The 13,789-nt window shown below is 44.6% G+C and overlaps 1 protein-coding gene across 1 annotated transcript in view; it reads left to right on the forward strand.

Moving 5' to 3' along the window:
- The window catches only part of Msh2 (mutS homolog 2), a 60,143-nt gene that overhangs the window by 34,746 nt on the left and 11,608 nt on the right, over window positions 1-13,789 (forward strand). The window contains exons 9-11 of the mRNA XM_006986485.4: window positions 9,185-9,308; window positions 10,558-10,708; window positions 12,866-12,963. Coding sequence (XP_006986547.2) covers window positions 9,185-9,308; window positions 10,558-10,708; window positions 12,866-12,963 — 373 coding nt within the window. The remainder of the gene's footprint in view (window positions 1-9,184; window positions 9,309-10,557; window positions 10,709-12,865; window positions 12,964-13,789) is intronic.

The raw sequence follows: 13,789 nt of genomic DNA on the forward strand, positions 1-13,789 counted from the left end.
GATGTTTAAAAAATCTTTTTGGGTTGTGTTTCTCTCATTAATTTCAAACATTACCATTTTTATACCCTGTTATATATAATTATTATTGTTTTTATATATATGCATGTGTGCATTTGTATGTGAGTGCAGATATCCATGGAAGCCAGAGGACAACATCAGATCCCTTGGAGCTAGAGTTACAGGTCATTGTGAGCCTCTTGCTGTGGTTACTGGGAACTCTGGAAGAGCAGCAAGCACTCTTTTTTTTTCCCTTTAAAATTTATTTATTTTTGCTGTTTCAAAAAGCTTTATTTTTACTTGGTCTAAGATTTGGGAGGCTCCAGGGCAGTTACAAAGCTGCCTAGTTGGCCGAGAGGTTCAGGTGAAGGTCCTGAGGCTGGCTGGTGCAGGGCAGAGGAGGGGGTCCCTTGCAATTCGCCTCCTGGTCATGCTTGAGAGTGAGCCACTCAAAGAAGTACTCAGAGATGGCGGCGGCCCAGCCCCCCTTTGGAGGATGGTCAGGTGGTTGCCCATCTTCTTGATGAGCTTCACCTCCTCATCCAGGAAGTGGTTTTCCTGGTAGTCAGAGATGAGGATCTGTGTGAGCAGAAACCAAGGAATGAAGACCCAAGAGGGCCTGGTTCAGGTTCTTCTCCAGGGCCAAGGCAGCTTCCATGGCCTCCTGGGTTCTACCCCACTCATCTTGAGATGGCTTCTGCACATCCTGGAAGAGCGTGACCCTGCAATCGTTCTGCATCTTGAGCAGTTCGGTACCCTACCCTCATCCTTCTCCTTGGCCAGTTCACGGAAGTGGCCTACACCCTCCAGAGCCACGTCATTCCAGTCAGAATAGTAGCCCAGAGAGAGGTAGGTGAGGGAGGCCTGCAGCTGCAAGTTGACCAGGAGGTCACTGCAGCCTCCACTCAGGTGGAATAATTCTGATGAACCTGGGAGCTCATGGCTGATACGCAGTGTGGAGCTAACTGTGAGGAGACGGTACTGGCTGGTCCTGGGAGCCAGGTGGCGAGGAGATGGTCCCAGAGGCTGCAACTGGAAAGACTGAAAGGCAGCTGGAAGCTAACAAAGGGAGCCCGCGGGTCTGCTCCGTCCAAACACAGTTGAAGCAAGACACAGCGCAGCAAGCAGTCTTAACCACTGAGCCATTTCCCCAGTCCCTTTTCTTTTCTTTTCTTTTTTTTTTTTTTTTTTTTTTTTGGTTTTTCGAGACAGGGTTTCTCTGTGTAGCTTTGTGCCTTTCCTGGAGCTCACTTGGTAGCCCAGGCTGGCCTCGAACTCACAGAGATCCGCCTGCCTCTGCCTCCCGAGTGCTGGGATTAAAGGCGTGTGCCACCACCGCCCGGCACCCCCGGTCCCTTTTCTTGTCTGATGTTTACTTGTGTGCGGTGGGGTAGGGGGCTGGCGTGGCTGGAGGTTATTATGTGTCTGGCATTTTGCTTCCCTCCTCTAAACCTGCACCCCACAGGTTCAGAAAGGAATAATGTACTCAGTTATGCTTTATTTTCAACATCACTTATTTAGAAGAAAGTTGCTAAGCTTGGTCTGTGTCCGCTTTCAGAAGTTCTTCACACACTTGAGGACCCTGCATGTTTCCTGACTTCGGTTTTCCACTGTGCAGTGGTAACTCTGGAGTTTTGGCGGTGCTGGGTGTTGCATCCAAGGGTCGTGTGTAAACACACACGAGGCAAGCTCTGTGCCACTGAGCTGTGACTGTAGCTGACACCGCCCCCCATCCCGTCAGTAGCAGTTTTAGCCTGTTACATATGTCTCAGGTGTTTGAACTTCCACCAGATCCTTTCGTGGGTCTTCCTTGCCCATTGTCTCCGTGAAACAGTCCCACGAGGTAACTTAGGCTGACTTCAGACTCCTGCTGTGGTCCACCATGTGGGTCACAGGTGTGCCCTCAGCCTCTGTGGTGCTCACTTTCCCACAGTGTGGTCACAGGTGTGCCCTCGGCCTCTGTGGTGCTCACTTTCCCACAGTGTGGTCACAGGTGTGCCCTCGGCCTCTGTGGTGCTCACTTTTGCACTGATTGGGATCTATCTCTAAGTTTGGGTTTGGGAACTGGTGTATAGAGCCATTGGTTGGTTTCTTAGCACTGAGAAGTCACTAGACCCTTAAGACACCTGATATCAAATTACATGTCTTCATTACTGGCTAGTGCTTTTAGCTCTGTGCCTTTATTTCCATTCCACACAGTACTTGTTGAGTTTAGACTTGAAGTTCATTGATTAGAGTCTGCTAGTCAGGCTGTTTTATTTGCTTGGAGACGTCTGCTTTTCACTCCTGTTACTGAGGAGACTTAGGTGCAGGGCCTGTGTTCTCCCTTAACTGCCGTAAGATGATGTGTAAGATGATGCTCTGCTGTGCTTTCTTCCCGATACTAGGGGTTTTCCAGGTGTTACTTCTGAATACCCAAAGTTTGTTTCTTTCATTCTCTTTCTTTGTATTACATTTATTGGGGGGGGGGGGGGAGAAAGCGCATGCCACATTGTGGATGTGGAAATCAGAGGACAGTTTGTACAAATCTTGTTTTGAAATTGATTTATTTATTTAATTTAGATGTGTATGTGTGTCCGTGAATTTTCTATGTGCCATGTGTGTGCACGTACCTGAGGAGGCCAGAAGAGGGCTTTACACGCCTAGACCTGGAGTTAGAGGTGACTGAGTTACCTGATGTGGGTGCTCCAGACTGACCCAGGGTCCTCTGCAGGAGTCGACAGCCATCCTCCCCGCTGAGCCCTCTCTTCAGTCACCTGTACTGACCGAGCTAGCCTGCCAGCCCGGGGCTTCCTCCTCTTTACAGCCAGTTCATGATTCTCATCAACTCTGGAGAATTAGCAGCTGTCTTCCTTTGCTTTCTGCTGCTGTGGTCAAGACCATGACCAGAGGTTTATGTCACCTCAGCGATCACAGCAAGCTGTGGAGGAAGGCTGCTTACTGGCTCTCTCCCTCTGGATTGCTCAGTTGACTTTCTTACAGGCCCCAGGGCCCCTGTCCAGACAGCACCACGCGCAGTGGCCGGGTCCTTCCACACCCATCATCAGCCCAGAACATGTCCCGTAGGCTCACCTGAGGGCCATCCCGAGGAGGGCATTTCTCGTCCAGGTTCCCTCAGGTGACAGACCAAGCCGCACGCCCGTCATGATGTGTTGAGCACTGTTCTTCCTTTCTCGTTTCTCGACTGCAGTTGGACACTTGAGAAGGAAGTTTTTCCTTCCAGTGCTTGTGTTTTTATTTATAAAAGTGTTTCAGTTCAGTTTTAGCTTCCTACATCGTAAGTAGTAGCTGTTTTTTTACCATTTGCCTAAATATCTTAAATATTTAATTTTCCATATCTAAAGTTAATTAAAGCTTGTGTTGGGTGCTGGGGAATGACCCTTAGTGGTGCCTATAGCCTTCTCTTGGGTCTTGGGTCTTAGGATGTACAATGTTTCCTGTTGAATTTTTTGTGAGTGTGCGTGTATATGTGTGCACATGTGTGTCCTGTTGGCTTTTTTCCTCATTCATTTTACAAGTGTGAAGGAGTTAAACTCTCCACTTTGACAACTGAATTTAGGTTCCAGCTCTCCGAGAAGGACAAACAGGTGTCTCTCCCAACAAAGGGCCATTTATCTCCAAGTCCTCACATTCAGGGTCTCGGGAGAACAAACAGAGAGGGTCTAAGTCAGCGTCACGGCATCTCAAGGACAAACCCAGCAGTCCCTTTCCGAGTCACGGCCAAGCTTGTGCAGATGTGTCCAGAAATGATAGGACCAAACCTCGGCCAGTTAACAGTATACTAGTGTAACTGCTGCCTGCTTAACCAGTTATGTATGAGATGACCTAACTGCCCCTAAAACTCTGCTTAGCTGTGCTTAAACATCCTCCTTGGTGTCATTGCCATTTGGTACAGGCAAACAACCCCACATGCATGCTGGTATAATAAATGCTCACTGTTCTTACATACTATTTGAGTCTGGGGTCTTCCTTTAGCGGTTCCCCGGACCCTCCATGTTCTGGTACATTTGTATTTAGCTGGATTTTGTGTAAATTGTATAGATCTTCCCGACTGTCCGTCCTTGAAGTCACTTCCAGCTCCCAGAATTGCCTACCTGCGCCTCCTGACCGTTGATTAAAGGCGTGCATCACCATGCCCTGCCTCAGTGGAGCTTTCAAGGTTTCTTCTCAGTCTGGGGCTTTCCAGATTTATTCAGGTGAAGATGTAGCTGTGAATGAAAATGAAAACAAAATGCAGCAGTGAATACTGGTGGTGTGAACCAGAATGGCAGCGTCTGGTCCTGTTACTGAGATTAGGCCTTTAGCTTTATCCTGACAGAAGTCTAGGTATGTCGGCCCCTGGCCAGTGGGGCGGGCAAGCACTCCTGTCCTGGTTCTCCACCGCTGTGGTGCCTGTCTCCATCTTCAGAGTGCAAGGTGACTCACCTTCTCTCCAGCCAGTGGAAATGTGTCGTTTATTTTGGAAATGGTACACATGACTTTTGCTCACATTCCCTTGGCCTGGATTGATTCAGAACCCCACATCTGGTTCTGAGGGAAGCTAGGAAAGATTATCTTTGATCTCGGTTATATGCTTTACTAAAAAAGACCGTTTTGATCACAGTAGAAGCAGAGGCAATAAAAAAGCCAGCAGCTAACATCGATTTGTCTGCCAGCATAAATAGTAGACGGTTGTTATCCAAACCCCATTATTGGTCCAGGGAGAGTCTGCCTTCACTCTCCCTTCTCAGGGCTGTGGATGCAAGGTTGTTGAGTCTTAGTCAGGGCTACTATTATTGTGATGTGCAGCTGGGGAGGTTCATCCTCAAAGGAAGTCAGGACAGGAACTCAAACAGGGCAGGATCCTGGAGGCAGGCGCTGATGCAGAGACCATGGAGGGGTGCTGCTTACTGGTTTACTCATCATGGCTTGCTCAGCCTGCTTTCTTATAGACCCCAGGACCACCTGCCCACCACAGTGGGCTCCCCCCCCCCATCTATCACTAATTAAGAAAATGCCTCAGATGCACAGAGATCTACCTGCCTTTGCCTCCAGAGTGCTGGGGTTAAAGGTTCGTGCTCCGGGCCCGGCATGAAGTAGATTTGAAACAACCTCCCTGGCTGTGTATTGGAGAGTCTTCCCTTGGCAGCCCTTAGACTGGAAGCTCACCAGCTTCTCACCTGTTTGGAAAAGAATGCTTGTAACGTTTTATCTAGTACTCCTGGGGTAGTGGAGCCTTTAAAGTTATTTAAAATACCCTGGCTGGAGAGCTGGCTCAGCAGTTAAGGGTACATGTTGTTTCTGCAGAGGACCCGTGTTTGACTTCAGCACCCACGAGACATGGCAGCTCACAACTCTAACTCCAGTCCCAGGGGATCCCATGTCCTCTGCTGGCCTCCAAGGTCACCAGACATACAAGCAGGCAAATCACTCAGATACATAAAACCTAAAAATATTAAGATGCTTAATATCTTACCTTTATTTGCTTTGTAATTCCTTTATCTTTTGATATGCATCCTCTATAAACTTTCTATGCTCTTTTGAAATTGGTAATTCCATTTCAGCAAAATTTCTGCTGTGTTGTATTGATGCACTCTAATGATAGATAAAGGCCTAACTTTCCTTTTTCTTCTCTCTCTCTCTCTCTCTCTCTCTCTCTCTCTCTCTCTCTCTCTCTCTCTGTTTTTCAAGACAGAGTTTCTCCATGTAACCCTGGCTGTCCTGGATCTCACTCTGTAGCTCAGAGATCTACCTGCCTCTGCCTCTCGAGTGCTGGGATTAAAGGTGCACCACCACCACCGCCGCCACCGCTGCCGCCGGCTTCTTTCTCATTCTTTCATCTTGATTCTTGGTCTCATCCCACTTATGAGCTCCCTGCCTGTCTGTTTGTCACCTTTGCTGACCTGGTGGCTTGTTTCAGTGGCCAGGTAGGTGATAGTGCATTGATGTTGTTTATGCTCTTTTGGGGGGCCACCACCCAGCTCCCCAATAAATACACAGGCGGAGGCTTATTCTTAATTATCAATGCCCTGCCATAGTTTGGCTTGTTTCTAGTCAGCTTTTCTTAACTGTAAATTATCCTGTCTACCTTTTGCCTCTGGGCTTTTTCCTTTTCTTACTTCTGTAATCTTACTTTCACTCTTACTCTGCGGCTGGGTAGCTGGCCCCTGGAATCCTCCTCCTTCTCTGGCTCCTTCAATCTTTTCTCCCTCTATATATCCTCCTTGCCTACCAACCCCACCTGTCCTTTCTCCTGCCTCGCTATTGGCCGTTTAGCTCTTTATCAGACCATCAGGTGTTTTAGACAGACACAGTAACACAGCTTCACAGAGCTAAACAAATGCAACATAAACAAAAGTAACACACCTTAAAATAATACTCTACAACACTAGTGTTTGAAAGACTGTACCGTAAAGCAAGTGACAGACTGCTGGAGGATGACCGTTTGATGTGCTCCCTTTAGCTGCGTTTATTGAAGTTAAAACCTACTTGTTCAGTTCCCCCTTGCTTTGCTTAGGTCTTCCCAACAGCTCGCTCTTTCTCCGTTTTTGTGTTAAACATTTACTTGTTACATATTTATTTTATTTTATGTGTGTATGCAGGAGCCAGAAATCGTCAGAAGAGGATATTGCGTCCCTAGAACTGTAATTATAGGTAATTGAGAGCCTCCATGTGGGTGCTGGTAATGGGAACCGAACTTGGGTCCTCTTTAGGAGCAGTTGGCTACCCAGCCACCTCTCCAGCTTCCCAGCAGCTCTCAGAACTGTATTTTTTTTTATTTCAGGAAGGAGATAAGGATTCCCTCTCCAGACTTGGAATTAGTGAGAATTCTCAGGGTTCTGCTTAAGCGTTAGGTTTCTGGGGGGTGGGGTTGAGAATAGGAACTTCTCTGGAAGAAGCAAGTTATGTAGCACACTTCAGTCCACCGGACAGCCTTGTAGCTTTTTCCTCTGTAGTTGTCTCAAGTGTTGGTCCTTATTTCTAGAAAATCTTCATTATATGTTTAAATGACTATTGATACTCTGTTCTGTTGATAAATTCTTATGCACATATTTTATCTTCGAGTATTGCAGTGTCAGAGAGTAACACATATCCTTATTGCATTTTCCCTTCCCCCCACTTTTTTGGGAAAGATTTATTTATTTATGTATACAGTGTTCTGCCTGCATGTGTGCCTTCACACTAGATCTCAGTACAGATGGTTGTGAGCCACCATGCGGGTGCCGAGAATTGAACTCAGGACCTCTGGAAGAGTAGCCACTGCTCTTAACCTCTGAGCCATCTGTTGTTTTCTTTTTCAAGAAAGAAAATTCTTGTAGTCCTGGCTGTCCTGGAACTTGTTTCGTATATGGACCAGGCTGGCCTCAAACTCCGAGATCTGCCTGCTTCTGTCTCTTGAGTGCTGGGATTAAAATTAAATGCATGTACCAGCATGCCCAGCCCCTGCTCCTCTTCATTTTTAAACAGTCTCCCAACTTCCACTCTCAGCAGATGTGAAAGAGAGAAGGGGTGTGTGGTTTCTGCGAAGCCTCACTGGTGTCGGCTGCGGTTTCTTTTTCTTAGGGTTGGGGGCAGAAGGTAGGAAAGACGCTATGGTGGACTGTGCCTGCATCAGGAAGGCTGGAGAACAGCTCAGGGCTGTTTAAATAGTCCTATCCTTTATTACAGTGTTCTCCTCCCCCTTTACAGCTCATTTCAGGTGTTTATGCCTGTCCATTCAATGACCCTAATGCTTAACATATAGAGAAGTACCTTGATAAAAAGAAAAACTACCCTTTATGTTTTTATATTTTTGGTAAAACTGATAATATATCTTTCATCTTTAAAAAAATCTATTCAGCCAGGCGGTGGTGGTGGCTCACACTTTTAATCCCAGCACTCAGGAGGCAGAGGCAGGCAGATCTCCAGGTTCGAGGCCAGCCTGGTCTATACAGAGAACCTTGTCTTGAAAAACCAAAAAATAAAATAAAAGAAAAGAAAAGAAAAAGAAAAAGAAAGAGAGAGAGAAAAAAAACTATTCAAAATTATAGCTTTTAATATTTTATATAGTTGAAACATGTTTTATTTTTAATACTCATTTTCTGCTAGCTTTCTGTAATTTGATTTTTATTTCTTAGGTAGTTCACTTTAGGAGTGTGAAGATGTGCTCTGATTAAGTGGATAATAATTAGGAGCAATTTGTTTCAGCCTTATTTAGGGAATGTTTTTGTCGTCTTGTTTGAGAAAATTGACTCACTCTCATATTAAGCTTTTATGTATAATTGTGTATTTAATAATTTTAATGCCTGGTACAGATAGACTTCTTTTTAAAATGTTCCTTTGTAATTTTATTTGTTTAACTTTTAGTCATTTGTTTTAAAAAAAGAACAATCACTAGGCATGAACAGCTATTAACATCTAAGTGCCTGTTTCCATGGTTTGCCCCATCACTTGAAACCAATTCTATTTAATCTTCAAATAAATTGTCTTTGTAAAGGTCTCTACATAATAAAGACTTGAACATTTCGTGTATGTCTTTCCTCTCATAAATGAGATCCATTTTTCATTACAGTTTCTTGTTACTTAATAATAGGTACAAAAGCCAGGCGTGGCGGTGGACACCTTTAATCCCAGTACTCGGGAGCAGAGGACCACAGATCCCCAAGTTCTGGGTTCAGGCCAGCCAGGGCTGCACAGGGAGACCCTGTCTCCAGAAAAGGAACATAGGAGCAGTTTACAGAAGCAGGGTAGTTAAGAGTGCCGTGACTGGGTCTGACCCAGCAGTCACCCCACACACCCAAATGTGTTTTCAAATCATGAAATTTTGATGAACATGTAACTGTAACAGTTCTTTACCCGCTGAGGTCTAGCCAGCACTAACTAGATACAGCGTTCTTAGAGTGGGGTCCTGTGCTGGGTTAGGACTGTTACTTGATGTTCTTCAGACAGCTCTTTGCTTTGGGAAAAGCTATAATTTGGTGATGGTTCCAAACACTGAACGTTCCTCAGCAGTAAGGCTAGCATTGGAGACGCTGTTTCCAGTGGGTAATTCCTGTGCATCTAGACGTCATGAGCTCCTGTTAAAGTCTGTTAATAAGTAGAGGTTCTCAGTGTTGTCTGAGTGACTCAGGGACGGTCAGTCCTGCCAACATCAGCCACATTTCCATAGGTAAATTCTGTCTTCACCCATTTGTTTGCATAGTTTAGTGACTCCTTGTTCTGTTTACAGGTGGAAAACCATGAGTTCCTTGTAAAACCTTCATTTGATCCTAACCTGAGTGAACTAAGAGAAGTAATGGATAGCCTGGAAAAGAAGATGCAGGCTACATTAATAAGTGCTGCCCGGGGTCTTGGTAAGAATGAGTTATGGAGGGCTGAATCATTTGTACAGTGATCACATTGGTACCCAATCTTGGTTTCTGCCCTCTAGAGGGCATTTGCTTCAGTTTGAGACTAATTGTTGCTGATGGCAGATGGTCACTGTGGGATTCCCATTTTGAGATTCTGTTATTAAAACCTTGTTGTTTTTTTTTACACACGGCTCTCTGCTGTCTTTTCTCCGCAGATGAGGGCTGTCTGTAGTTGTTGCTATTAATTTCAGTTACTGTTCTTCAGCTAACAAATTGCTGTATAGTATTTTGTTTTTTAGTGTGGTCTAATAATCATTTTGAGTAAAATTACGAGCAGAGGGCAGGATAGAAAATTTCACAAATCTTAGATACCTAAAGTTGATCTGGTAAATCGTTGTATGCTCTGAAATTTCCTGCACTGAACAAGAATAAAGCCTAGTTGTTCTAGAAATTGCATTTGGCAGGGTTGGAAAGATGGTGCAGTGGTTAAGAACACTGGCTGCTCTTCCAGAGGACCTGGGTTCAATTCTCACCACCCACATGGCAGCTCACAACTATCTGTGACTCCAGATCCAGAGGATCCAACACCTTCACACTAATGCACATAAAACAAATTTAAATAAATCATTTAAAAAAAAAAGAAATTGCATTTGGCCACTTTCAGTTCTACCCTAATTTTCAACCATTCTTTGGTTAAATAGAGAAGCCTGGCCTTTTTGATGGAGGTTTAGTGAGTCAAGACACTTCACCACCTCATGGCCAGCCTTTGACCCACGTGGTGCAGAGAGGAAACTAACTCGCATGGTTTGTCCTCTGACCTCAACGCATGAACCATGGCACACAGTTACACACACGAGAATAAATAAATATTAAAAAATAAAATAAAAGCAGCCCTATGCATGCAAAACTGCTTAAGCGTGGGCCATACCATACCCATTCTCATAGGCGTCCAACATCTAAATCGGTGTGTGCTGTTCACAGCTGGTGCTTGGCCACCTTGGGTGGGTTTACCTGTACAAAGAGCAGCTTCTTCCATGTTAGTGGCCAGCCTTTATAGGAGAAGTTAAGGACTCCATAGGTGTATTTTACATAGTTCGCCAATGAAGTGGGCTTTGAATCTTCTCCAGTGAGATATAGTAGTTTCCAGTGTGTTGCCTTGTCCCAAGTGTTGCACTATTCAGATGTAATGATTTTGACCTTTTACACTGAAAAGTGTATGTGTTTATGACCTAATTTTTTTCTGATCATGAAGGATTGGATGCCGGCAAACAGATTAAATTGGATTCCAGCGCACAGTTTGGATATTATTTTCGTGTGACCTGCAAGGAAGAAAGAGTCCTTCGAAACAATAAGAACTTCAGCACAGTGGACATTCAGAAGAACGGAGTTAAGTTTACCAACAGGTGGGCGAGCATGCTGCTCCGATGTCTTTGACAGAGAGCTTTTACTTTAGCGTTCACTGTTTAAAAAGCATCAACTAAGAGTCAGGCTTTCTCTCTCCCAAGAAGCTCGTCGTATATTCAGCTGTTAGCCAGGAGGCTTGCTCGTGCCTGGAGTCCCAGCTCCACGGAGGCTGGAGGATTGCCATGAGTTCAAGGGCAGCCCCAGCATCCGAGTGAGATCCTACCCCAAGCAACAGAAACAGCCTCTAAAAACCCGAGTAGATTGAATTAATAATTGATGTTTCTGTGTCCATTGGAGCTGGTTCCCCTGTGCTCTGCTTCATATTTGTCTGTTTAGTTTTCTTAAAAAAGGTTTATTTTGGTTTTTAAAATTATATTTAGGTGAGTGTGTCTGCAAATGGGTTTGTACTTAAGAGGCCAGAGGCCTTGGATCCTCTGGAGCTGGAATTACAGGTGGCTGTGAGCTGCCCGACCTAGGTGCTAGGATTTGAACTCTGGTCCTGGAAGAGCAGCAAGCGATCTTAAATGCTGACCATCTCTCCAGCCCCTCATCTATTTCTTTAGGAAAGTTTTGGTGTCATTTATCAAGTAGAAAGAAAAACATCTGCTGTTTCAGTTGAATGTATAAATTAGTTAAGGTAGATACTTACGGCCTTACTGGGCTGTTCACTATATTACAGCTATTTTATGTTTGCTACTGAAAAAACTTAACTTTTTTCTTCTTTTTCTTTTAAAACTGATCTCAGGAAGTTTTGGATAGAATTATTCATAGATAGAAGAGTTTTTTTTTTCTTTTTCTTTTCTTTTTTTAATTCTTTCTGGTTTTCTAGTACAGGGTTTCTCTGTGTAGCCTTGGCTGTCCTGGAACTTGCTCTGTAGACCAGGCTGGACTGGACCTTACAGATCCGCCTACCTCTGTCTCCCAAGTGCTGTGATTAAAAGCATATTGTTTTCTAATACATTGTATCACTCCTGTTTCAATAAAATACATTTTAAGTTACATAAACAAGGAACCTATGGGTTATTCAGATATAAAAGAGTGGACTGAACGGCCACACGGTACTAAAAGTTGTGAAAAAATCCATTTGCTCTTCAAGTTGTGGAACAGGTGGAATGCTTGCTCTGTGGTTTTCTTCTTAAAAGGCTCCCTGAGTGTCACTCAGAGTCTTAGACTTGTGGCCTCTGTGATCTGGAGCAGGCGCCTCTTGTGCAGTCGGACTTCGGTCTCACTTGATGCCGCCTTCTCGTCCTGTCTTTAACCCCCATTTGCATCCCCCATGGCGACCTTCCTTGTGCTGCTCTTAGGCCCTTGGCCCGCCAGTTCCCTTCCACTTCGCTGTGTCTCTTCTTTTTTTCCTCTTAATTCCCTGTCTTCTTTTTAAGACACTTACTGCTTTTTATTTGTTTGGGGGGGGGGGTGCATGCCACACTGCACACGTGGAGGGCGGAGGGTGACTTGTTTCTCCCGTCAGATTGTGGTGGGCACCTCTGCCTGCTGAGCCGCCTCACCAGCCAGCTTCCATTCCTTTTCTTTGAGGCTAGCATTTTCCCTAGGTTTATCTTCAATTTTCTTCAGTAGTTTGTATTTTAACCTATACTTTTGGTGTTCTGTGCTGTCCATTTTCCTTCATTTAGTTATTTGTTGTTTTTCTGTTTGGTTGGTTTGGCTTTTTTTTTTTTTTTTTTTTTTTTTTTTCTTCCCCTGAGACAGGGTTTCTCTGTGTAGCTTTGCGCCTTTCCTGGAACTCACTCTGTAGCCCAAGCTGGCCTTGAACTCACAGAGATCCGCCTGCCTCTGCCTCCCAAGTACTGGGGTTAAAGGCGTGCGCCGCCGCCACCCAGCTTGTTGTTTGTTTTTTATTTATTTTTGGAGACGTAGTCTCTTACAAAGCCCTGGCTGTTCAGGAAGGAGCTCACTGTGTAGACCAGGCTGGCCTTGACTCGTAGAAAACTGCCTGCCTCTGCATTCTGTGTGCTGGGATCAAAGGCATGCACCACAACACCCAGCTTGGTTGCTCATTTTTCTACTTGTATTTCAATTTTTAATTTTCATTGTTCAGATACTTCATATGACAAATATGAATGTATTTTGTGTAATTAACCTTATTTCTGGCAAACATTTTGATATTTTTAATAATGCCATGTTTTGATTTGCAGTGAACTGTCTTCTTTAAATGAAGAATATACTAAGAATAAAGGCGAGTATGAGGAGGCCCAGGATGCCATTGTTAAAGAAATTGTCAATATTTCTTCAGGTAAATGGAATGTTTTGAATATGGCCTGTTTGTTTAATAGAAAAGCATCAGGCTGTTTGAAGATAGTTTTGCTTCTGTTTTAATTTTTTATTATTACATTTATTTATCTGTATGTGTGCATGCATGCCTGTGCTTGTAGAGGCCAGAGGACAGCTTGCAAGAATCGGTTCTCTTTTCTACTTTGTGGGTCCTAGGATTGGACTCCAGTAATCAGTAGTCAGGCTTGGTGGCAGGCATTGATCCGCTCAGCCCTCTCACTGGCTCTTATTGTTTGAAGGCAGGATCACTTGTCCTGGTCGTCTCTGAACTCCTTAGCTGAAGTGTGCTCTTGTCGTACCTCTCACGGGCTGAGATTGAAGGTGTGAACCACTGTACATTGTTCCTTTAAGTCATTATCTTGTTCCTTTTAAGTGATATTTACTTAATTATAAAGCCAAGTACAGATTATACATGGTGGTCAGTTCGGTATGCTGTTACATGGATTTTCTGTCTAGTCTTGATGCATCACTGGAGGTGGTCTTTTTTTCTTTGAAGGGGCAATGTGAATCGCGGTATGTTACCTGCCTATAGAATGGCGAGAGTGTATGTTTAGTGCAGGGTAGGTAGTGATGTGTGTTAGTCTGAAGGGTTTAGACATAAACTTTACAGATAAACACCCAGGAGGTGAGCGCTGACAGGAGCAGCCGTGGGATGACGGCACGAGCTGAGCTGATTCAGACCCACAGCAGCACTGTGCTGTAGTCTTGCCCCACACATTAGCCTGCTGTAGAAACAGGAAAACATTGGGTGGATCTGGATCGTGGGACATTCATTCTTTTTCATGCGT

This window comes from Peromyscus maniculatus, chromosome 22 (assembly GCF_049852395.1).
Source record: "Peromyscus maniculatus bairdii isolate BWxNUB_F1_BW_parent chromosome 22, HU_Pman_BW_mat_3.1, whole genome shotgun sequence".
NCBI lineage: Eukaryota > Metazoa > Chordata > Mammalia > Rodentia > Cricetidae > Peromyscus > Peromyscus maniculatus.